The following is a 27,353-nucleotide window of genomic DNA, read 5'->3' as shown; positions in this document are numbered from 1 at the left end:
ATCTGATACATCTATTGGAGGGAAGGCACTGGGGGGAGTTTCACGTCGAAATAGCACATGCACTTTTAACTCATTTTCAACTTAAGTTGCTTTCTCTTGAAAGTCTTCATTAAAAGCATCTTAAGTGTGCTTAATTAGAACAAAGAAAAGGAAAATGAGAGAGAGAGAAGACCTCTACAAAGATCATTCCCCACCCCAAAAAAGGACAACCTCCTTGTTCTTTATCACTATACGAGTAAAAACAAACAATACCACAGCTGAAGCTCCACTCCAAGTGACATGGCAACATCTCTGGTAACCATTCTAATTACCTTGACATCCACGCTATTGGCCTTAAGCATATCTTTTTGTAGAGCTGTGAAATTCTTAGGAAACCCTTCTGGCTAAAATAACCTCCTTCTAATGTCAGCTGTTATTTGTTGGTGGCTAATGCCGCATACATTTATTGACATAATGTACAACAAAACGTTACTTCAGATACGAGTGACGGCTTGCATGAACTTCTATCGAGGCATATTTTGATTCTACTGCATGCACAAAAATACAGAAAACCCCCTGGTGCTAACACAAGCCTTGGCAAATGTGTCTGATTTCAATAACAGGAAGAAAAAAGCAGTCACAGGAATTTACGGATACGGATACAGATAGGTAGGGGTACCGATAAATTAATTTTAAATAGTTATTCAGGTTTAAATTAAAATAGCAGGTCTATTTTGAGGCAAAAGGAAAATAAACTAAAATTTTAATCTGCAAAAGCAAATTAAAGTTTTACTCTGAGCTGTTCTACAAAGAATTATTTACTTTTGATGACAAAGAAATTCCAATGCTTTATTTAAAATACCAAATAACAAAGACAGATATTCACAGCTTTTTTCCTTCCCCGGAGAGCTGGCAAAGACTATGGTTCGTGAGGACTAATGCCAAGTCTATATAGAATAGAGAAACAAAGGAGTTCTCAACCAATTAAAGGGGTTGGGTTTTACGGGGTTTACAAGGCATGCTGGGTAAGTAGATAAATATTGCATTAGGACACTAGTAGTATAAAAATGACAAGAAAAGCAAAGTATAAATTGAATATATAACATCGTATTGTTTGTTGATTGCACTAATGAAAACACAATTATATTAAAATAGTAATATATATATATATATATTTTCCTTATTTAATCTTTATTAGAAATTTATATAATTAACATTTACAGAGACATACAATTATACAATTAGAAATATTATAAAGGTGCGTCATCTGAAATCAGCACTTTAAACAAATATCAGATATTTATTCATACCTTCATACAAAAAGTGAGGGTAAAACAGATTGCTTAAAACATGGTTATATTACAGAGAGAGAGAGAAAGAAAGGTGTATTATGGGTGACGATCGTGAATAGTGATATATTAAACATACAATCTATGTTAGGTAAACAACATTTTAAAAATGAATGTGAAAAAAACACTATTAAAATGTTTATCAACATAAGTTGTATATTTTTTTTACTGGCTTTGCAAGTTCTATTAGTTAATTAAAAAGCACCATATGATGTATAGTTGCTACAAAACAAAATGCCAGTGACAAAATGATTGTGAGTTATATAAAATGCAACAAAGACCAATTACCACTTGATAAAAAGTACCTGCAGTCCAATAGATTTTACACCTTTATAACAGGGGATAGAATGGAAGTACAATGTGCTATATTAAAGTGCCCCTGTGGGGTACTGTTCTCATATATCAAATGTGTTTTGCTAGAATTAAATATGTCTTGGATTATCTATTGTACAGCGCAGCAGATTATGTTGGCGCTATATAAATTAGGTTCTACAGTACCGTTTTACCAAACATGGCTCTGCTACTTGGTATTATGCACAACTTGCTTTTTCACGGAATTATACCTAATGCTGTTTCTCACGGAAATGTTACCAATGAGGCAACATAAAAATGGGTGATTTTTGGAAAATGTGGCATGAGCGCAGGCATGCTAGCACAGATTTTATACAGTTTTGTCCATAGGATCATTAAAGTATGATGATAATATCCTCCAGTGTAAGGTTACATTTAAAAGGTGGACTATTTTTAACTTCACCACCTCCCAATGTCATCCTAAATATTTCATCTGGATTGACGAGAGATATTCATCACACCCACACACCACTAATGAGAAACGCCTGGGGACGTTATGAGGCCCATTACTGCCCCATGTTTTCATTGCCTGCACTGGGTCACTTGACGTTCATCATCTGGTTGAGACATGCCCACATTTCAGACTGCTAATCTGTCAGGCTTCACCTTTCGTGCACATCAGCAAGATGACTGTAGAATGAATCAACAGAGAGAGGCCAATAATGAACATGCCTAAATCTGCATACTCAGAATATTGTAAAATCTAGCAACTCTTGGCAAGGCACAGAAAAAATATATTTTTAAACAGAAAAATTGACAAGGTTTATATAATTTCTTATATCTAGTGAATAGAAACAACACGTATCTAAGTCGTATTGTGCAAGCTTCAGAAACGTAAGAAAACCAAAGATTAAAACTGACACATCTATTGGCTAACTGGGATTAAAGTGCAAGATGTCAGGACCACTTAGGTCCTTTCGTCAGATGTTTTAAACAATCAAATTTAAAATTGCTTCTTTAAGTAGCGAACACCTTGTTTGACAGGTGTAACAGATAAGATAGCTCCTTAGTACCAGCGTGATGAGGTTCGCCAGTGTAATGTAGATGGTCCTGAATATGTCAAAAAGACTTTAAACATTTTAACTAGAAATGAGCATATAAAACTGAGCCACTTGAATAATTTGAGTTTGTATTCATAGAAATGGCACTCTAAATACCATAATCACTATAAATATATTATGTTGGTTTGGCTTAAGGATTTGTATGTGAAAATGGAGCACCATGAATAATTACAAAGAGCACTCATAGAAAGAGCAGTATAAAACACCAAAATCGAGATTATACATTTTTTTGTCAGACTCCTTTCAAGACCCTTTGCAGTCACTCAGATAATGTAAACGTTTCACTTCTGCCTAATCTATCGAATGGTATCTAACCCTGGTCCGTCCCCTAGCCTATCATTGTTATCCAAGGTTACATGGCTTTGGATTGATGATGTGGAAGTCATCTTAGAAACACTAGAGGTGCCAAACCGCTACCAAAAACAGGGAGGACAGCACCTGAAGTCCCCTATAACAAACTGCCGTGATTATGAAGCTTAGAGAGTCCCTTTAATGTTTTACTAGAATATTAACCATTTATATATTTAATGCTTATCAGAAAGTGTTTAAATGCAGCAAACATTAAAGGGACACTATAGTCACCTGAACAACTTCAGCTTAATGAGGTTGTTCAGGTGAGTGCTACAGCTACCCGGAGCCTTTTTCTTGTAAGCACTGTATTTTCTGAGAAAATGCAGTGTTTACATTGGAAGCTTGGAACACTTGTTGCAGTCAATCAGACGGCCCCCAGAGGGACTTCCGAGTTCAGAGGCCCTAAAAAGGCCTCTCGTCCGATGCATTCTGGGTGAATGCATCAGACGGGCTATCAGCACACAAAGCACTGTGAACGCGCTTTGTGTGCTGATAGCCTGTCAGCACTGCTGTGGGCGTGGCTTCAGCTGACAGCTTCAGCTGACAGCTGAAGCCGGAACCCACAGGGACGCTTACTGTCCACAATAGTGGTTGAAGGGGGGGGGGGGGGAGACCTACTCTCCTTCCCCCCCCCGGCCCCCACCGCTGTGCGGCGGGTGGGGGCCCTAAAATTATCAATAAGGGGGGGGACCTACTGTCCCCCCCCCCGGCCCCCACCCCTGTGCGGCGGGTGGGGGCCCTAAAATTATCAATAAGGGGGGGACCTATTGTCCCCCCCCCGGCCCCCACCCCTGTGCGGCGGGTGGGGGCCCTAAAATTATCGATAAGGGGGGGGACCTACTGTCCCCCCCCCGGCCCCCACCCCTGTGCGGCGGGTGGGGGCCCTAAAATTATCAATAAGGGGGGGACCTACTGTCCCCCCCCGGCCCCCACCCCTGTGCGGCGGGTGGGGGCCCTAAAATTATCAATAAGGGGGGGACCTACTGTCCCCCCCCCCGGCCCACACCCCTGTGCGGCGGGTGGGGGCCCTAAAATTATCAATAAGGGGGGGACCTATTGTCCCCTCCCGGCCCCCACCCCTGAGCGGTGGGTGGGGGCCCTAAAATGATCAATAAGGGGGGGACCTATTGTCCCCCCCGGCCCCCACCCCTGAGCGGTGGGTGGGGGCCCTAAAATGATCAATAAGGGGGGGGGGACCTACTGTCCCCCCCGGCCCCCACCCCTGTGCGGCGGGTGGGGGCCCTAAAATTATCAATAAGGGGGGACCTACTGTCCCCCCCGGCCCCCACCCCTGAGCGGTGGGTGGGGGCCCTAAATACAAAGGGGGGGGACCCTAGTTAACCCTCCCCCCCCCCCCCCAAAAAAATTATCTCCCTACCTACCCCCCTCACCCTAAAAATAATGAGGGGGGGAACATTAACTAAAAACCTGTAAAAAAAATAAAAAGAGATAAAAAAAACTTACCATTCGATGTTTTCTTTCTTCTAAAATCTTCTTTCTTCAGCCCAAAAAAGGCCAAATAAAAATCCATAATAACCGACGCAATTAAAAAAAAAAAAAAAAAAAAAAAAAACGAGCGCCAAAAAAAATAATCCATCTTCACCCATGGAGGGCTCCGCGCAGACTGAGCTCCGCAGGGTGGGGAAGGCTTATAAAGCCTTGCCCCGCCCTGCAATTAGGCTAAGAACACTCTGATTGGTGGGTTTAAACCAATCAGAGTGCTCTTTGTCATTTTACAAGCGTGGGAAAGTTCTTTGGAATTTTCCCACGCTTGTAAAATGACACAGAGCACTGTGATTGGATGGATTTATTATTGATAATTTTAGAAAGCGAGCTGAGCTGTCAGTCAGACAGCTCAGCTTGCGAACGCGCATTCCGCGCACATGCGCGGTAAAGCGCTCAGGTTCTTCATAGGGCGGCATTCAATGCCGCTCTATGAAGAACGCGATTGGTGCAGCGCGAAGCCGTCCCATTGGGCCCCGCGATTTCGTCATTTTGACGAAAAAGGGGGCGCGGCCTTGCGGGGAGCTCGGCGCTGGAACGGAGGTAAGTTTTTAATATAAAAACACCGAATTTTTTTTTTTAATTAATGAAAGTTCATATAAAAGCAAGAAGGAAGGCTGGGGGACCTGTCTTTCTTGCTTTTATATGGTGACTATAGAGTCCCTTTTAAAAAAGGAAATGTAAGGAGAACATTATTTATAACATTTCACATTATTGTCGGAATAAACTATCTCTGCAATGATGAAGAAATACAGAATTCAAACGTGGTGATTACACGAGCCAATCAAGCTGTCAGATAATTTCCTGTTCTTAAAGTGTGCCTGTAAAAGGGATCTCATGTTGTGATTATTGCATATGTTGTTGTGCAGTGGTAGAGGGAGATAACGTTGTTTTCAGGAAGTAGGCATCTTATTTGTCAGCAAATAGGGAGGGTTCTTTAAGAATGCCTAAGCATGCTGATTATTCAGAGCCAGAAAGCTTACTATCACTTAACTCAGAGCAGGAAGATAATGTACCTTGGCCCAATCCACCTCATGTGAACTTATTTAAACAACACTGAAAAACTAACAAGGAGAATGGCTCTTTGTTCAAACAAAAGTCAGTTCCAATCCAGGAGCGCCCATGTCTTATTGTCAATAGTCACATGCATTTGGCTGCAGGTTTACTAGAGCTTTTAATGCAGATGTAGGTTGTAAAATTTTATTTTACAAGCAGAAAGAAGAAAAATGTATATAGGGAGTGGTCTAAACAATCATACCAGGAAACCAGGTATATAGCACACTGTGGCCTCGACTTAATAAGCTTTCCAAATGAATCAGTAATGTTAGTAAAACGTTCCAAACCATTCAGCTACAGAAGCCGCTGTTAAAGTGTATGGGAATTTTTGTAGCTAAACCTGGTGAAAGGTTTTTCTAGCAGTATGGAATTTTTTTGGAAGGCTTATTAAATCTAGGCCTATGTCAGCTCACCTGGATAAACTAAATACTTAAAAAGTGAATCAGTGACATGGATCAATGCTGGTTTCTTTTAGAAAAACAAACTAATCTGTTTGCTGAGAGGGTTCATTGGTCTGGAAAGCCGGAAGGTAATATTGGAAACAATATTTAAAGTTCCCAAATGTATCAATTACTACATAGTTTGTTTACAACTGACTGTAGCAGAATCCAAATTTTTCATCTAAATTTTCAAGTATTTAGTATCCCCAATCTAATGAACAGGGTTACAGGTACATGGTTTGTTAGGATTTAGTGAATGACTCCCTTTATTCTCAGTAACAGACCAACTTCTCCCCTCCACTAATCGGCATGTGTAGGCAGAGTTCTGAGGGGGCACCTCCAGTTACGCAAGACACGTCACTAGTGACACCCACAATGGGTGGCCTCATCCAAAAAGGGGGCAAAACCAGGGCCAACACACCAACTGACAGGCAGCCTTCAAATTTTATAAATAAATGTTATGTTGCTCTATACAATATGATCAGTCCTACTCCCTAGCTATTTGATAGAATCATTTCTAAACTACTTTTTATGGTTGTCTTTAAAACTGTTTTAAGTGTAAAAGTTATGCAAGTCGCCATTTTCTTTCAGTATGCTAAGGCAAACATAAATTTAAGATCACATATAATTATGCCTATAAACATTAAAAAACACCACATCAACTAAAAAAAATTTTTAAACCAGTCTCTATGTTTGCTTCAATAAGCCATTGTTTTACCAGCATAATAACATGTTACATGGTGATAGTATCTAATAATGTCTCATTTGGAGAAAAAAATACAAATAAGCCCTAACTTGTTATCAAGGGAAGGATTTTATTTGTAAATGACCTATAATGGCCAAACTGCATACCAAACATAACAGAGTTTGAAGACACACAGGTGCTACAAGTAACATCATAGAGTAAATAATTCCTTAAATGGTGCCCTCTGGCTGCCATTTTGGAATGCAGACTGACACACCTGCTTTCCTACAAACTTCATGCTTTCATGAGGCTATTGTGAGATCAACATTATTTTGGTTAGAGTCAGACAAAAGGATTTCTTTATATCTTCAAATCAGTGAAATGACTGGTCCTTGAGTGACCCACCCATAGAGTTCAGAATGAGACATTCAAAAATATTTTAAATGCAATCATTTATGATGTAATGTGTTAGACAGAAATACACAAAAAAAAATAAAAAATCGAAACTGGAAGTTTTTTTGTTTTTTTTGGCAGAGCAGTTTTGTTTCTTCCCAGGCATTGGTTTACATTTTAGGCCAATCTCGAGACGTTATGGTGGTAAAGGATACCGTCGATAAACCACAACTGTGTAACCAAATCTTCATTTCGGTGTGCTTGGAATACGTACAATGAGCAACAACAATGCATTGCTTCATCAATTTACAAAGGATGTATTCAGACTCTAAGTTTCAATTCAAAAGGTCAATGACAGTACACCTAGCAAGTCTGAAAACTAAAACTCTTTAATCTACCTTGAAAGGTACACCCTGAAAGGAAGTAAACAAATGACTTGCTCAAATTCATGTATGCTCAACACAAATGTCCTATCCAAAGTTTTAAGGAAAATAAGATTTGCTTAACTAGGCTGCGTAACTATACATGTAGCCTTTTTATGCAGAATATATACACACAAACACACACGGTATGCATGGTCGTACTTGTTAGTGCAAGTAATCAAACCATAAATCATTTGTCTGCAATTCAATATATTTTTTCCCACAGTACATATACTTGTAAAAACTGAGAGAAGCACAGCTCAGTATACCTTAACCATAAGCCATATAAGGTGCTGGTTTTAGAGGTGCTGCAATTTTTTGCAAATGGCTAATGTTTTAAGACCTTGTGTGCAGGGAGAGGGGGACCTCTTGGCATCATAACCTATGCAAGGAACAAAAAGTTGATAAGCAATTTTATTTATTTATGTTATTTTTTCCATGTAAATTAAAAATTGCCACCACATGGGGAAAATCTGATTTAACCAATGATTTCTTTCAGAGCACTGTTAGATCTTTGTTTTAAACTGGCCCTGTCAAGTTTTTTTTCACCCACATCCTAATTATTCTACTTTCCCCTTTACTGCTTGCCTTTATTTATATTTATAATCTTTTCTTCCTTGTGCTAGAGCTAGGGAAGGCTTTTCTATTAGGCAGAGAAGACACCTGCCCTGCAGGGGGAGCCTATTTACAGCTCTTACAACGCGCCTTTTGGAGCTTACCATATATACTCGTCTATAAGTCGATCTTGTCTATAAGTCGAATACAGTTTTTAGACCAATAAATGTGAAATATGCTATGAAATATGGATAAGTCGAGGGTATGTGTTACCTTATTTGTACATTGTTTCATCTGATATCCCCCTGCATTCGAATGAAATTGTTGCCCTTCTGTTCGGTTACCGAACAGACTCTGTGTTATACCCCTTGTTAACAACTCGTAATCACCGACCACCCCTGGCTGTTAACCACAAACAAGCATTTCCTGGGTGGCCACCATCCGTACATACAAACGCACGTGTTGAAACAAACTTGTCTCCCGAATGCAAGCAGCGTTACATGGTCATCGACGGCATGGATCTCTGAGTCAGCTACACAAGTTCGCAAACTCCGCTAAAACTTGTACACCTGCCCGTTCGACTTCCCGACCAGCTAGGAGAACGGCGTTCAGGAGCTTGACATTGCCCCGCATTCAATGTACAAAACTAGCACTGACCCGTGGATTAGTTGACTGCGTTTTAAAATGAAGTTTACAACTCAAATTTCTCGACTTATACACGAGTATATACGGTAGGTGGACTGGTGAAGGAAGATAAACGCAAGGAGCCCTGTGCAGTGTAGTCTATCCAGCCGCCTATGCTTTTTAGCAGAGCTGCAGGAACAGTTGTAAAATTCAGTTCAGTCCCATTTCAGTGTATGTGTGTGTGTGTCTGCCTGGACAGGAAGAGGAGGGGTTCAATTTCATATGCCCGCTAATTGTACAGCGCTACGGAATCTGATGGCGCTATATAAATAATAAAATAATAACAGCCTCTAACACAGGAAATGCCTTACAAGAGGAGCAGCGACGGCACCGAGTGATGCCTACTGTATAACAGTGTCCGCACTTCTACTATCAATAGTAAGGGGGGTGAGTACGTTGCTAGTAACATTTTCACCAACACTCCTTTTTCCTAAACCTACATTTAATCTCTCATACAACCTAAATAAACTCTTTCTAGCTGAAACCTGGAAAAACAAAACAAAAAACTTTACCCTAATTCTAGGTTTAACTCGTCTTGAAAGACCTTTAAAAAGGTAACAGACACCATTCATTCTGTTAACAATGCATTTATTAACATTAGAAAAACGGAGCAGCCGCTCTAAATTGTGCCAAATGTCATCGTATAAACATTGGAGGCTCTCTAGTGAAACACTGCAATGAATTCAAATTACAAATAGATGGGCAGAACATGAATATCTGAATGCCAGCCAACAATACAGAAGAATTGTTACAAACGGGAAAAAACGGCAGATTGCATTCAAAATGTTCATGAATTTTAATTTCCCAAAAGATTCAGAGATTCAGTAGCTGGGCCATCGATTGTCAAGGTAGCTCTGACAAAGTTCCCGTGTGAGACCAACTTTCGTCTTTTAGGGACATTAAAATGGATTATAATTATCTACACAATCTGGTCTGTCCTCTCCTTTGTTCACCTAAGCTCCTTGTGTTAACCCTTCTAAGCCAGCACAGCATTACAAAATCTGCAAGTCAGCTGATGAAAGAAAAAAAATAATCACATAAATGTACAGGCAATGATTGAACAATAATGAAAAACAAATAAAGTTATCAAAATGTGCAGCTAAAGTACAGGACAATGGGCAGAAACAACATTACAAACAGTGACAGAGACATACAGGGCTCTATTCCAAGAAGCGTAAGAGACACAAAGAGACTCAGATGTCACTTCTGGGACAATAGGAGGGTAATTGTGTGTCCTCTACGCATTATTAATAAATACACATCTTTAAAGCAGAGGTTGATAGAGGCCTTTTATTTCCTTGTTAAAGGTCTGGCATCCACAGATAGAGAGGCCTTTCACATTGCTGTTATTACATTTGCATTGAGCTGTAGTAGGTGTATCACTGTGTGGTGTAGATTATTTTTAGTTAGGATATTATTATTCCTGCTACATACATTCTCAGCTGTTACTCTAACACACTTGCCTTGAGCAGAACTGTGTTTTCTCATCGAGGTACGTTAAATCTCCTATGTAAAACAAGAAACTGACTATTCCTGCATAGCTGGCACATTAATTGCATATGAAAGGAGAATAGTTTATGTCTGGAGGGGCTGAAAGGCTGACATTCACAGGCAGAGGTTATGAATCCCTTAAAGAGACACTCCATGCTGACCTGACAGACACATATACACACACACACACACATTTTATACTCTTGCCTTCATGTGGGATTACGGCAAATGTAATTCAGCTTTCAAGAAATTCACGTGGTATTTTTTAATATTGTTGTGTTGTTTTTTTGTGGACTTTTAGTAAACATACCCCTAACTGTCTATAAAAAAAAAAAAACACTTATTTTTAAAGGAACGCTTCTGGCACCATACCTACTTTTTTTGGAAGAGTGGTCAGGTGCTGGATGCTGAATTTTGGGTTTTAAATCATTAGTGCACCTTTAGGTCCTAATTATAAACTGGCAACAGGGACCTCCTCTCACCATAACAACTTCAATCCAATGAAGTGTTCCTTTAAACTGATGGGTTTGGGTGTTTTTTTGTTTTGTTTTTAATTTGTGAATAAATATTCACAGAATAAAACTTTTTTTACATATTATTTAGAAAGTGTTATTTGCAAATGTTCTATTTGTTTCTTGTTATTTTTTTTGCCATTTGTCCCTAATCTATAAAAAAAAAAGAATAAATGCCATTAACACATCCAACTCTCTACAGTCACGTAATCATGGAAAGGCTGCTGACGTTTAGCACAAAGCTGTACTAGTTAATGAGTAATGGCTTCATTTCATACTGTCTGGCGGCTCGCATGCACGTACTTCTACACTACCTGCAATTATTGACAGCTAGCTTTTACAGGTTGCCTTGAAAAAACATACACTTCAGGTAAACATCAGAGAAACCCATTAGCACTAAGGTGCCACTGTCACAAAATGATGTGGCTCTACCCGCCAAAAACGGCAAAAGATCAGGGAGCTTAATGACTTAATAGTGACTTGGCACACACACATTTGAAAAGTGACATTTGTAAACATTTGGCATGAAAAAATATCATATCAGGTGGCATTGTTATCAGGGGAACTTTATTTAAATGACAAGAAATGCCAGCTTCTTCTACCCACAGGAATGGGGGAAATGGTTTAGAGTGCGAAGCTGAAAGCACAAAAAAACAAAAATTGTGTTTAGGAGTGGGAATGAAGTTAAAGGAACAGCGCACACACAAACAAAAATACAGCTTTACATTTAAGAAGGCTACTTAAAATCACCTATCTTAGCAAATAAATATGGAGATTCAGTTCCACCATATGGCCATATTGTGTTAAGCCTGCCATTACATCACTGTACCCCTTATCAGTGGGTCCTACACTAATTTTAACATGGGTGGGTCCTACACTGATTAGGAGTGGGAATGAAGACATGTATTCCACCGACAATTCCACCACCAGTAATAGACATTACTAGGGAAATTTGTAATGCACAGTTTTTCAGTAACAGAGAAACAGAATGTGAAGAGGCAGTCGACTATGTATACTTATACAGTTGCAAGAAAAAGTATGTGAACCCTTTGGAATGATATGGATTTCTGCACAAATTGGTCATAAAATGTGATCTGATCATCATCTAAGTCACAACAATAGACAATTACAGTCTGCCTAAACTAATAACACACAAAGAATGAAATGTTGCCATGTTTTTATTGAACACACCATGTAAACATTCACAGTGCTGGTGGAAAAAGTTTGTGTTCCCCTAGACTAATGACATCTCCAAGAGCTAATTGGAGTGAGATGTCAGCCAACTCGAGTCCAATCAATGAGATGAGATTGGAGGTGTTGGTTACAGCTGCCCTGCCTTATAAAAAACATACACCAGTTCTGGGTTTGCTTTTACCAAGAAGCATTGCTTGATGTGAATGATGCCTCGCACAAAAGAGCTCTCAGAAGACCTACAATTAAGAATTGTTGACTTGCATAAAGCTGGAAAGGGTTATAAAAGTATCTCCAAAAGCCTTGCTATTCATCAGTCCACTGTAAGACAAATTGTCTATAAATGGAGAAAGTTCAGTACTGCTGCTACTCTCCCTAGGAGTGGCCGTCCTGTAAAGATGACTGCAAGAGCACAGCACAGACTGCTCAATGAGGTGAAGAAGAATCCTAGAGTGTCAGCTAAAGACTTACAAAAGTCACTGGCAAATGCGAACATCCCTGTTAGCGAATCTACAATACGTAAAACACTAAACAAGAATGGATTTCATGGGAGGATACCACAGAGGAAGCCACTGCTGTCCAAACAAAACATTGCTGCACGTTTACAGTTTGCACAAGAGCACCTGGATGTTCCACAGCAGTACTGGCAAAATATTATGTGGACAGAGGAAACCAAAGTTGAGTTGTTTGGGCGAAAAAGAGGCACAGCACACCAACATCAAAACATCATCCCAACTGTGAAGTATGGTGGTGGGGGCATCATGGTTTGGGGCTGCTTTGATGCGTCAGGTCCTGGATGGATTGCTATCATCGAAGGAAAAATGAATTCCCAAGTTTATCAAGACATTTTTCAGGAGAACTTAAGGCCATCTGTCTACCAGCTGAAGCTCAGCGGAAGATGGGTGTTGCAACAGGACAATGACCCAAAGCATAGAAGTAAATCAACAACAGAATGACTTAAACAGAAGGAAATACGCCTTCTGAAATGGCCCAGTCAGAGTCCTGACCTCAACCCGATTGAGATGCTGTGGCATGACCTCAAGAAAGCGATTCACACCAGACATCCCAAGAATATTGCTGTTCTGAAACAGTTCTGTAAAGAGGAATGGTCAAGAATTACTCCTGACCGTTGTGCACGTCTGATCTGCAACTACTGGAAACGTTTGGTTGAAGTTATTGCTGCCAAAGGAGGTTCAACCAGTTATTAAATCCAAGGGTTCACATACCTTTTCCACCTGCACTGTGAATGTTTACATGGTGTGTTCAATAAAAACATGGCAACATTTCATTCTTTGTGTGTTATTAGTTTAAGCAGACTGTGATTGTCTATTGTTGTGACTTAGATGATGATCAGATCACATTTTATGACCAATTTGTGCAGAAATCCATATAATTCCAAAGGGTTCACATACTTTTTCTTGCAACTGTATATATATTTTTAGGGCACAGCTGGTTATATAGCTCTGACTATTATATTTGTATTGGGAAAGCTGGGTATATGGCCCTGATTACTGTATTTGAGTTGGGCACAGCTGGGTATATAGCCCTGATTACTGTATTTGAGTTGGGCACAGCTGGGTATATAGCCCTGATTACTATATTTGAGTTGGGCACAGCTGGGTATATAGCCCTGATTACTGTATTGGAGTTGGGCACAGCTGGGTATATAGCCCTGATTAGTGTATTGGAGTTGGGCACAGCTGGGTATATAGCCCTGACTCTGACTTTTCTGTAGGGCAGACCGAGGTATATAACCCTGACTAGTACACTGCTGCACTAAATTCAAATGATATGAACAAAATGGGGCTGCCTAAAGCAGTTCTCCAGAACGTGTAGAATCACATCTCTTGTATTTCTTTTTCAAGTCAATGGCTGTCAAAGCATCATGAAAGGTATAATTCTGTAACAGCTAGCACCCTTATATAGACTGGGCTTAATTTGTTATCTCACTTTATTTTATCGCTTTCTGTGTTGGTGATTAAACCTACAGGTGTATTCACTAAAGTAACTTTAAGTAAATTTAATATTTAATATAGAAAGTAGCCAAACTGGAAGCATAGCTGACTTATAGAAAATGTTTCCAGTTTCTCGATTTTTACCTAAAATTTTAAATTCTCTTTGAATGGGCTCTCTTGTTCAAATTTCCATTTCCTCTTTGATCTTTTCTTTTCCCATAACACAAGCCTGGCCTACAACTCAATATTCAATGGGCATGCAACTGTTTTAGATGTAGATTTGTTTCCAGCCAAATTTTAATCTTGTGCAGTTGTAGTAGGACGTGAATAAGTAGCTTAATTTCCTACATGTAATGCTGAGAAACACAATTCTATGTGCATGTCGCGCACACAGGGCCAAACTTTTAAAAAACAGATGCTTCCAAAATATTATAAATCTGTTCTTAATGTTACTGAGAAGCTATGATCTCTCGGTGAGGGAGACACATGGTCACCATTCCGAATGTCGCAAAGCGTAACACCAAATCTTATTGCACACAATCTCAAGACAACCTTTCAGATGTTATCACTTTGCGGATACATGTGGGAACAGGATATCTGTATAACAGCAAAAGCTGCAGAAATATCTAAGTGGACAAAACATTAAAAAAAAGCATCAGATAATAAAATACAATGTGGTGGCAGTTTGTGAGCCAACAGATCAAAAATAAAACCTTGTTGAAAACATCAGCGAGCTAATTACCAGTAAGCTTTTCCCAGACAACGTGTTTCTGTGAATGTAGCGTACAGAACAAAAGTGACTATTAAACGGAGTCTGCATCAAGTGAATGGCTATACTGTCTAAAGGAGAAGATGCACTCTCGATTACAGTCATGTGCTACAAATTAGTTTTATAACTTATTTGCACCTAATAAATTCCCTGATATCTTAGTCTGGTTTTTCAATTGCCTTCACTTTACGGTTTAACCATTTACGAGCAGTGGTCTAACTCAAATTGCTATTCCAAGGTAATCACTTAGGATTCACATGGACCACAAATATAATACACAGAGTTTTAGATTAGACTTGCCACGTAGGGTAAATGCAAATAGATTGCAATCTTTTTACATCAGACTTCAGGAGATATTACAACTATCTTAACTTAATTTCCTAATATCTGCTCCTAGGATATTACTATTGATTGCTATTGATTACTATTGATTTTAGTAGATTATGTAATTTTTGGCCTCTTCTTTACACCTCAACCTCTTATAGTCACACTCTGATGTATACTAAATAATTACTATTTAATGGAACCCCTGCCCCCCGCCCCTCCCCCTGCCATTAAGCTAAAGCTCACCTCCATCCAGGAATGTGGTAAATTTTTTAATTTTTTAATCCATCTAGCCATGGTCATTTATTAATCCATGCTTCTAAGATTCTTCCTTGACGCTGATGCACCATGAAATCATGTATACTTTTCAGATCTTTTTCTTATTAATTTCTACCCCTTCTTAGCATTTTACTATTCACCGTTACAATACTCCCTTTGATGCTGCACTTCTATCCATTCACATTGCGACATGCATTGTTAAAAGTCTTTGTTTCTTGTCTTTGTCTTTTTGACTCCGTTCTGACCACAACTACAGTCCTTGTTCCCCATCATCTCCACTTACCAAACCCCAGCACTAAGAGTAAAGCCACAGGAATATTGGCAAATCACTGTATCTATAGGAATAATGCAGGAAGACAGGGATGGGGAAGTGCCCTTTAAAGCTGTACCAAGAAGAGGGCTTAGAATTAAAGGACACTTTGTCAAATACAAACTTATGACAGTCTTGCCATATTTTTTGTGAAGACTTGTGAACAGTTACATTTGAAATAGTTTGGAACAGACAGCCTAAAAGAAGAGCATCTTATCCTCTCTAAGAAATCCCTTTTAAATGCAAGAGTTAACATCCAGTCAAAGCATGTTGGCTTAAAGGGGTAGTCAAAGTTTTCATACAGATTGACTTTAACCATTGGTGTCCAAGGCACTTGCACTCCAGTCCCTCAATAAATTTCAAAATTAGTTTAGACTGAGATCTGCACACCTGAACAAAACAGATATGGCTAATACGAAAGGGTAACTTTCACTTTAGCAATATCTCTAATGAGCGGTTGAAGTGCACTCATCTAGGAGACCCACGGTTAAAGGTAATAAAAAGGAATAAAAACCTGTGCTGCTCACCTCTCCGCCTCCTGCAACATTATTGAGGAGGCATTGCCTCTTCCGCGATGTTCCAACCCACCTAATCTCACAGAGGAGCATTGGGGACCAGATGGCATCCAAGCTTTCCCACAGGAAAGTATTGTATTCAATGCTTGCCTATGGCCTTCCGCATCACATGATCGGGTTTTACTCGGCCAATTCAACGGAACAGCCTCTAGTGGTTGTTAGTGTGACAGCCACTGCTGGAGGAATTAAACATGCAATGTAAACGTTGCAGTTTCTAAGACCACTTCATTGAGATGAAAAGCTATGGGTGGCATTAGTGTCTAATGAATGCAGAACCTTTTGAAAATGATTTGACAATAGGATGGCACCAGGGGACTCCTATGGCAATACAGCAGTTGGTTGTAGTAGTTACAGTGTTTAGAATGCCTTCAGAGAAAAGTTCAAAAGTTGATCCTTTATAGGGCAATAACAATAAAATATCATAACCTATCACATACCACTAACTGACAATAAGCCAGCAATGAACATTTAAAGGGACACTGTAGGCAAACAGACCACTTCAGCTCAGCCCTTACCCTGAGCATGTAATTATTGCAGTTTTTTTTAAACATTAGGTCTCCCCCAGCAGGGAGGTTGGATTGTGGGCTTGCCGCTGGAACCAAGTAAGTGACATCTGTTTATTTTCCTGGCACTATAGTTTCCCTCTAAGAAATGTCATATATGTGCCAGACAAAACAACACAAGTATACCCTTTTTTATTCTATTACTGTAGTTTTTTTTTATTTTATAGTAGATTCCAAGCAGTAAAATGTTTACTTAAATATTCTTGGATAACTAGACTTGGACCAAACAAGGTGATCAGAAAGACGTTCAAAGTCTAAGACAGCAAACACTAAGACCACAAACCTTTGTCTGATGAGTCTTACAGGAGGATAACTGAAAAGGTCATCTGACTTTTAAAGGTCAGGTCAGCCTTTTGCCTGCTTACATTTATCACTTTGTCACTTTAAAGAGGCATGACTGAAATTAATGTAGTACTTTCTAAATAAGTAATTATAAGATTTGTGAAAGGAACACACAAATATGTATTCCTAACACTAAAGTGTTCCTCTGCCCTTGCTCCCCCCCTCCCCGGCTTTCCTGATTCCAACATGGATGACCCACGGCGCAAGGTCGAGCTCCTCCTCCGCCAACGACAACTGATGGAGGGACTTAATGTACATGTGCGGCAAGTGACGTGCACATTAGACCTTCCCCATAGGAAAGCATTGCCTCAATACTTTCCTACGGGGGTTTATAAGGCACTTGATGTCTTAATGCAAAGTGAGAGGACGTCCATCGTCATTTCATGGAGTCAAACTCTGTAGCAGTCTTAACACTAGTAGCAGTCTTAACACTGTAAGTCAAATATTTCAGTATCTCGAAAACTACAGTGTTTACATTGCAGGTATAAGTGGACAGGGACACTGCACCCAGACCACTTCAATAAGATTTGCATGGTTGCTTATAGTGTACCTCTAAGTTACGAGTTCACAAAGTGAAATTTAATTTTATTGGGGAGGGAGTGGAGAAAGCACCTGAATGTCCTTTTAATAAAATAAAATTATTATGTAGCACGTAAGACAACATAAGCAGCTACAGCAAAGTATTTATAGACAGCTGCTAACCTTAATCAAACTCTGCTTCGTGCAATTGAAAGACAGATGTTTGGCATCACCAAAAAAAAATAAAAAAAGTCTCACAATATTCACAAAGCATTCTAGCAGAAAATCCTTACATATTCAAACATATCTGAAGCAAGATTAACTGTGTCAAAGGTGGATGGATTAAACTAAATCTTAGAGTAACATCCCAGAGGGACATATGTCATGGTTTCTGCATCATACCACTCCAAATTTAAGCAGACGTTAAAACAACAGTTAAGGTTTTTCACAAATGCACACCTGGCAAAAAGAAAGTACGCGACGTTTGGTTCATTATTCGGATCTGAGATTCACCATTTGTAGACTAAAAAGGTTAAAGGGCAAATTGTCAGTCGGGATCCATAACTGGTTTTCCAAGACTATTTTTAGGAATATATCTTGGCTCAAAGGTTGAGGAAATCATAGCCAAATATACTTCTTTAGAACATCTGTGTTTGATGTTCTCCAAAAAGATCTGATAATCTTCCATCTTGGAAGTGCTGACAATAAATAAATTAAGTACTTACCCTTACCGGAGGGCTCCGTGCTTGTATTCTTTGCTGTCCACCTGCAGTACTCTGCGTTTCCCCAATGCCACAATTAGTAGTAACGTTTCCTTGTGCTCGTAATGCATTTGTGCTATTTCCTGTGCTGCCCACTGCCCCAAGCTTTCTAGGTCTCTGCTTGATCCCATCCAGCAATCTCACCAGTAGAATGTTACTAGGAAGTTCGTCCACTCCGCATTCCACCAAAGTCCTGCACTCCGGGCAACGCAGCTCATTCCGGGAGCTTACAATGCCAAGAAGGCAGCGCTTGCAGAACGTGTGTTGACATGGCAAAACCTTTGCAGAGGCATCAAGTCGCTCGAGGCACACTGGGCACTCTAGAAGGTCCAGCAAGGCTGACTCATCCATGGTTTTGTCAACACTGTTTTGCAGTGAAACAAGCATTTGTAAAAATTTCACAGTTCACCTCGTTGACTTAGTGTGGGTTATGTGATATCCATGCCTCTATTCTTTACCTTCAATAAGACAAGAGAAGGAAGATGATCAGAAAATACATTATCAGTCATCAGAAACAGACATTTATCATACCAGCCATAATTCTCTAATTTTGGTTCAGTCTACACTAAAAGTACGGTAACTTTAACTTTTACTTGAAGACAGTTCTACATTTATTCCCGTCAGAAAACATTTAGTAGAGTAAAAACACACTCAGTTCTATACACTCCCAGATGATTACCACCGCCATGTTTCAATGGCTGGCAAAATTACTGTAGCAAAACTCCAGCATTGCATTCAAAAACATTTGCTAAATTAAGTGTTAAAATATCTAAGAGCATTGTGGTAGTTACATGAATACTTCTCTAATACACAGGTCATGGATAGACTGTAGGGCCTGCAAACAACAGTGATGAACTTAAAAACTAACTGCAAAGTCAATATATATTAGTTTTAAACAAAATCAACAATTTAGGTATATTTACGGCTCAAATATTTGGCATCAGAATTTAATTCATGTTTCTATGTCCCATAATTTCACAGAGTGAAATAGTGAAAATAGTTCCTGCTCACTGACAGGAATTCAAAGAGATTTTGTTTTTTACATTTTAGCCCCAAATAGCTGACCTAAAAGCATTTCTGACTTGGAGACATGGAGAATGGTTCCGATCTGGTTATTGTTGACTAAAGTTTTAATTCGCTGTTAATCTGAGACAATTCACACCAGCCAGAACATAAAAAAATCTTTCTGTGCCCATTGGGTTTCATTATGTGGAACTAATACACATTACTAAGACTTTTGGGGGCTTTCCATGACCCTTTAACATTTCACTGTTTAGTGAATAAACTCTTTAAAAGTCTAAATACACAAAGGACTACTCTAGATCCATCCTTACTGCTCTATATTGATTTTGCATTTGTCAAAAGCAATGCAATTCACTGCTACTCCTGCATGTTTACATCCCATTGCAATTATTTAATAAAAAAAATGTCCCATACTGGTTTACCATGTACCATGTAGAGATATCTAAGTATAGATATTAGGCATGCAAAAAATGCAGGTGATTATTAAGGTCAAAAGCTATAAAATGTATTCAAGTTGTTTAGATGCCAGATGAGTCCCTGTAAGTTAAAAAGTAGTTCTTTAAATAATTTTAAGGCTCGTTTTGGCTTGCATTATTGAAGCGTCTTAACAGATATTGGCATGTATTTTCTTCTTTTGTTTTGTCCCAAATAAAACCTTCTTAATGTGAAGCAGCTGTGTCACCTCCAGAGGCCTTTGCACATTTTGCAAAAACCCTCAATGGTTACTCTGCCAGTGGCAGTGCAGTGGACTTCCATGGGATTCTCTTTGACTCCTGCCATTATATCTGCCAGGACCAAACGTCAGTGCTGTACTCTTGTGCATGTGTGAGAGTACAACACTGATGTCTATGGGGGATCACTCCATTAACAAAGCTGAGGGCTTGACAGCTGTAGCTCTGCCTTTTTACATAAGACAAAGTAATCTCTATTTTGTCTTATGATATATTTTGACTGATTTAAAACATTTTGTGAAATTCCCACACAGTCATTGTTAGTATTCTGTAAAGATTTTACCTTAATGAAATACTATTTATTTGGGGGTGGGGTTGACAGAGCCACTTCAAAGGGGAACGACTTCTAAAAATTGAATAAAACTCCTCACAATTAAATAAAACTTTGAAAGACACCTACACTTGCACTAACCATTTTTTCATCAGAATCTTAAGAATCAAAAGTTAAAGAGGTAGTAGATCCTCAGAGGTTGTAGAACTACCACTGCCATGATGCTTTGCCAGCCTTTAAAAACACGAATTTAAGCATTGGCTCATTGTCCAGCCTTGCCTGTAAAAAAAAGTAAGATTTAAGGCCTTCTAAATTCTGATCTAAAGCCACATAGGTATGTGTGTATTTCCTGCTGTTACAATTACGATTACAATTCTTTCAGCAGTCATGATGGCAAATCTAGAATGACTAATCTGGTCAGAAAGTTATGGTCCACTGAATACATGCACACTGTGGTAAGGCCTCTGCGATGCGATTGGGATTTCAGACATGACCTGATGATTATGAAGCTATATGACTACAGCAAGCATAATAAGCTAAACAATTGCTCACCTATAAGATTTTAAAAATGCAACAGAACTATACTCAAGTCAGTTGTCATTGTTATCTCTATTTGTCCTTGGCGATTAATGTGGCCTATTCCAAACACTACAGCAGCTATTAGCCAACAGCAAAACACACAACACACACTGTGGCATTGTATAGACTGGGTTCATGGAGATAAAAAGCAAACATGTTACGTTAATAGGAATCTAAATATCAGCCTGCAAAGTTGGTTGACATTTATATGAAGTTATCTTGTAGATAAACCAAGGATAGGGCTAACTCATTATGACTAGATGCAAATCAAGAACAGAGATTAAGGGATATATTCACTAAATTGGGAATTGTGGAGAACTGACAAAGAAATTGCATGTTGGGCCAAAATAACTGACTTGGGAGCAATTGGTAAATAATTCTATATTTTGTCATTTTTTTATTTGGGTTATGTAGGCTTAAAATTTTAAATGACCTCAATTCTCAGTTTAGTTAAAAAGGAGAAAAATATAAAAAATTTACAGTGTATTACATAAAACCTTCATATCTAAATTATATATTAGTTTGTTGGTTTTTATTGTTGGTTTTTTTTTTTTGTTGGTTTTTTTTTTTTAAGTGCTTCTGGCAAAATTTCAACAAGTTCTCTCAACATTCTTAAATTCTTTAAACTATCCAGCTTTTCCCGGAATGTTTCATTTACGTTTCCGTTGTGTATTGTCAGTGACACTTAACTCTTTCTTTGTCAAAGTCCCAGTGTGCTCCCAAACTGCAATATTTAATTTTATCTATAGTGAAGTCACAACAAAGTTAGATTTTAAAACCAAATTAGGGTCCTCGGCAAATTCCAAAACCAGAACACTTGACAAACTGCAGCTAGAAGTGTGCTGAAAAGAACTACTGAGCGATCCAAGGAACACTAGCGCAGTGCCTTTGAGGCCAATTTACAGCTAAATAAGGCACCTGTTTCTAGTTGATGCCTGACTAAAAATCTTACTACTCTCAGCCAATCAAATTTTGGCTGAGATTTATGATAGGTGTTGTTCTATAACATATGCGGAGAGTGGGGGAAAAAACAGTGGCCAAAACCATAGCCAAGACTGACACTGATTGGAACACGAATATCAAACGACATGGGATGGGGGCAGGGGGAGAATAGGCCCTGCTTCTACAGAATGACTAGATAAATGCATTTAGCTGTTTCCATGGCAATCAGTTGCTGGAAAGAGGATTCCTGTAGCCAGGCCTCCCAGTACGAATAAAAAAGACCCTTCTCCCAACACCTAAGTACAATAAGCAACCATACCCTGATTGTAAATTAGGGGAACATAGTGTCTCTTGTGTCTTCCACTTTCAGAAGAAAAGGAGATGGACCAAATGCTGTTAACATTCCATACAACTACTCAAATACTCATGGATTCTGTATTATTTTGTTATCAAAAACTATTTTGGCAAACAATCGTCACCCCTTCAGGTAGCAGAGGGGTTACCCATGGATTTAATTTTTTTTTTTTTACAAAATTGAGGTTTCCTATTGAATTGTAGGTGGATATTGTTTTGTTTTTGATCTGTGTGCAGATTAGACAGCCATAATTAACACTTCCTGCTATAATACTGGATATATACACTCATTGCAGTACATGGTGAATTACAGGCATAATAACACCAGCCTCTCCATTAAGAAAACAAGATGAAGGATTCCTGGTAGATGCAGTAGTGTCAAAAAACTATACATTAACTAAAACATCCTTTCTAACGTTGGGTCCTAGTTATCAAGGCAATATGAGAGCATTTCTGGCAAAATTGTAAATATAGAAGAAACAACAGAGAAATACATGGATTCATATGGCAACAGCTCCACATTTAGAACCATACACAAGAATAGCCCCAGCTGTTCCTTTATAAATATGATACAACTGGGGTAATGTGTAATGATCATTTGTGGGACAAAGTTCTTAAAATGGAGCAATCACCATGGAAACTAATGGAATGTTCTTGCTGACTGCTACACTTTTAGAACTTTGTTCAAGAATGAATCTTTCTAGTTGACACCCATTAGACAGTCACAGAGAGAGAGAGAGAGCGATTCTCTCATCTAACTCCCCGAGACAGTGTAACATAAGCTATAAAGCCCATACTCCGAGTGTTGCCTACAGACGCAGAGTGAAGTCACACACAGTGTGTTTACAGGATACATCCTAGAAGTTAATACGTGCTCTGCACAGAAATTATGCAGCGCCAAGCACAGGAACGTGCAGTACCCAATCTGACACACAAACAGTGTATGCGGCTTGACATCATTACACCTAACACACATACACACAGAAAGCTCTACGTAACTGGGGATCTGATTTTACATTCACAAGAGTTCCTGCCTGCTGATCATCTATCTGCCCTGATCCTATACCAACCCAGGGCACTCAGACCGCGAAACAGTACTGACCTGCACAGGGACATTCCAGCTCAGCACAGACTTGTCCAGGGCATGTGGAGCCGGGCCAGCGGAGGTGTAATCCAAGCAGGGAGTGGGCTGTGGGGGTCACTGGTGCCTTTGTCCCCGAGGCAGTGTCTGTGCTCGGGCTGCCTGTCTATGTGTGTGCCTGTGTGTCTCTCTCCCAGGGACTCTCCTCCTCCTCCTCCCTGCCATCCGACAGGAGGCACGTCACGGCCAGGGGAGGGGTAAGGATGTAGGAGGGAGAGGGGCAGGGGCAGGGATTGATTGGCATGCTCCTAATGAATGGAGAGTGGGGGTGAACAATAACATTTACATTTATTGACATTTTCTGCGGCCAGATAGAGGTGAATGGGTGCACGATCCGGCACTCTTACTGCAGCTTGGATTTATAATTTATTAAGTGTATAATAGCGAATATGGTGCCAAGTTCCTGGGCTTATGTTATCTGATGGCACCTGAGTACATTGTCAGAATGAAGTAATGTATGGGGCAGCTCGCTCGTTCAAGTGCTACAATGTAGACATAATTCAGGTGTTCTGTGTGAGGAGCAGTTGTGAAACGTTCTAAAAGTGGAGCGATCACTACAGAAATGATTGTGCCTGTGTCACAAGCTATACTTTTACAGGGTTATTTACTAAAGTGAGAATTCAAGCTGAATTCAAAGCGAATTTAAAATTTAAGGTGAAAGTTGCCGAATTGGACAAATGGAGAAAATTCACTGTGGATTCTCAATTTAGTGAATCTTGCATTATTATTTTTATTATATTATTTATATATAGCGCCAGCAGATTCCGTAGGACTGCATTAGTATTGCTTTAAAAGGTACACTGTAGGCACTATAGCAATGCCATCCTATTGAAGTGGTTATAGTGCCACCCGTCATACCCCAAAATCCAATATTAAACTAAATAGAAGCCTTGGAAGTGGCTTGGAGCCACGCCTCAGAGTCATCTCTATATGAAAGCTGGAAATCTTACTTCCCGTCTCACATACTGTGACGTCACGCGCAAATGCACAGTGCCGTCACGGACAGCTGTAGAGAGTCATAACAAAATGGTAAAGGGCATCAGGACTCTAGCATTAGGAATACGCACATATGTATTCCTAACGCTACAGTGTTAACCCCTTAAGGACCAAACTTCTGGAATAAAAGGGAATCATGACATGTCACACATGTCATGTGTCCTTAAGGGGTTAAAATGAACACTGTAAAGTTGGAAGTATTCCCCTCATCTTATAATACATTATATAGATAATGCTATAAAAATATGCAAACATAAGTGAAAAAGATAATGAAGGGAAATATTCACTTTTAAAGTTTTTAAAGCTAGACAGATCTGTCCCAGTGCGGAAGAGGTTCCACCAATCAAATATTTTTAATCTAGACTATAAGTTTTCTTATCCCATAAACTCATGTACAGCAGACATTTTTAGGTAGGAGAGCAGCCATCACAAGTGACAGTTGTTGAATGCAGGCATCGTCTCACTTATCACGAGACATGATCTATAGAGTGTCTCGCGTGATCCTCCACAGAGTGTTGTGTTCTTGCGGAAGGAGGAATAAGATGGTGGCGACCCCACTGCTCCCTAACTGGAGTTGTCATCTTCATGGGTCTTTGTAGAATTGAAAGATCCGCTTTAAGAATCCATATCTGAGTGGAATCTTGCAACAAGTTGTAATCAGCCATAACATGGGTATTATCAACTCATTCCAGTTTTATGAATTATTATCAACTCATTCCAGTTTTATGAATTATTATCAACTCTTTCCAGTTTTATGAATTATTATCAACTCATTCCAGTTTTATGAATGGAGCTGCGTGTAGCAATCTCTCAAATCTCCAACCATGAATAAACATGGCCATGGACTTTCTCCAGTTATGGAGGGAGCATGCACCTGCCAAGCAAGCACTGTTGGACAGCAAAGGGGAAGTAAAATTCCCATGAGACAACCAAGGGGCAGTGTCAAACGGTTAAGCAATACTCGCCTCAGTGTCTTTCAGAAAATCATGACTTTTCGTCATGAAATAGCAAAATCGTGTAATTATTGTCTAAAGTTTGAAATGTCAGGAATTCAAAGTAAAATTTAGGCCACATGTGAGCTACATTTTTTGTTGGATATTCCGGCCTATTATTTGAAAGACATTTTGAATTCCCAACAATTCATACTTTAGTGAATAACTCTGATGGTAGCAGGGGGCCATTTGAATACATTGCTTGTTCTCCCTGCACATTAACCTTTAAGGATTCTTATTTTTATTTAAATTTTTTGTGTCACCTATAAGTTACATACATGTTCGTGCAATATTATAGAGGTGTTGCAAAGTCAATCTAGCAGAGACAAAGCAGCACATAAAGCTGTGTTCCTTGAAGCTGTGTGAATGCACGTGTGTATTTGTATGCAGTGTTGGCTTTTCAGTGAAGGGATTTATTGGGGTTTAGTGTGGGCATTTGAATGTAGGGTGTGTGTAAGGTATATTTGGGTGTAGAGTTGTGTTTGTATGCAGGGGTGTATATGTGTGTAGTTTTGGACTATGAATGACACACAGACATATACATACTATATATACATATATATACATACACTATGAATGACACACAGACATATACATAATATATATACATACACTGACACACAAAGACATAAATACTGTATATACATACACTGACACAGACACACCATGAGTGCTTAAACCTTGGCTCACCACTGGCTGGGATGGTGTTATTTCAGATTGCTTTGTGCACAAAGTGAAAAACACTTCTTCTAGTAGAGAATTATTGGAGTAAATGCTTCTCTACAAGTGTTGCGCATGTGCCCTACCTCGCAATACTTCAGCTTTCAATTTACCAGGAGATCATCAGTAATGATCATTTCACAGGGCGAAGCAAAGCTGCAGCAATAGGGACCAGCATCGTCTCCGGAATAGATAAACGTTAACCCAATATTTAAAAGGGAGAGGGGGTCCAAGAGATTTACCAACACTCCAGTATTATAACAAAAAGTATTTATTTATAACACTAAAATAGTGTTTTCCTCTAACAATTCTATTAATCACAAAGGGCTGACTGCTGCTTATTTCACAGCTTTGTGAGTGAAGCTATACGACATGGCCACTTGTGGATTTGTATGGCAATGAAGATACCATTCAAATATTTGGATGGGAAGAGGAGGATTGTGGAATCTGTACATAAGGGAATCTTGTGGAATCTGTACATAAGAGATTGGTCTTACCGTTGTAGCAATTTGTGTTATCAGCAAATTTGCAGTTATAAGGAAATTTGTGCAAGGACAGAGGCAATGAACCTCCTTGCTCCATAACCTATGTAGGGGACATGTTGTTATCGTGCATAAAGTGTCCCTTAAACGTAAGTTCATTATTTTATTTGACTCATTTAAAGAAATACTCAAAGCACCATCATCACTGCAGCCCAGTGTAGTGGTTATGGTGCCAGGAGTGCCCTTGCATTCGACCAGGGCAAGTAGTCAAACTGTATAAAAACGGTTTTGTAACTTAACTGAGGTCGGCCGGGTGTCTCTTCCTCTGCAGCATGGAAACACCTTTCACTGACCTAAGCCCAGCAATGCAGAAAGGTTCATATTGTCTGACGCCATTCAGCTGACACTCAGTGGAGCTTCTGGCTCCAGATAGGGAATCAATCTGGCAGAGCCCAGGTTAGTTGTCAGACTATTCTTAAGTGGTTTGGCTACATTGGGAGTGTGCCAGGACACCCCTATCACCATAACCACTACAACAAAGTTTGATGTTTACCGTCTTGAAGAGGGATCAGTATTAAATGGCTTATTATACCCCATTACAATTTGTTAGCATTATATAAATAAACCATGTATGTTTGCCCTTCCTGCCCAAAGACTGCCACACTTATATTGGAAGGTATGAAAGGAGAAAATCCAGTCAAT

The 27,353-nt window shown here is 39.4% G+C and overlaps 1 protein-coding gene across 2 annotated transcripts in view; it reads right to left on the bottom strand.

Annotated features, from left to right (window-relative positions):
* Positions 1-23,592, bottom strand: part of SH3RF1 (SH3 domain containing ring finger 1) — a 151,857-nt gene extending 128,265 nt beyond the window's left edge. For both annotated transcript variants that reach the window (XM_063458186.1, XM_063458187.1), the window contains exons 1-2: positions 23,423-23,592; positions 18,385-18,878 (exon numbers count right to left, since the gene is read on the bottom strand). In XM_063458186.1, the coding sequence (XP_063314256.1) occupies positions 18,385-18,807 (423 nt within the window). In that variant the 5' untranslated portion in view covers positions 18,808-18,878; positions 23,423-23,592. The remainder of the gene's footprint in view (positions 1-18,384; positions 18,879-23,422) is intronic.
* Between the last annotated feature and the right edge of the window lie 3,761 nt (positions 23,593-27,353).

This window comes from Pelobates fuscus, chromosome 6 (assembly GCF_036172605.1).
Source record: "Pelobates fuscus isolate aPelFus1 chromosome 6, aPelFus1.pri, whole genome shotgun sequence".
NCBI lineage: Eukaryota > Metazoa > Chordata > Amphibia > Anura > Pelobatidae > Pelobates > Pelobates fuscus.
Note: the sequence above shows the minus strand (reverse complement) of the source record. Positions and strands in the feature narration are given on the sequence as shown.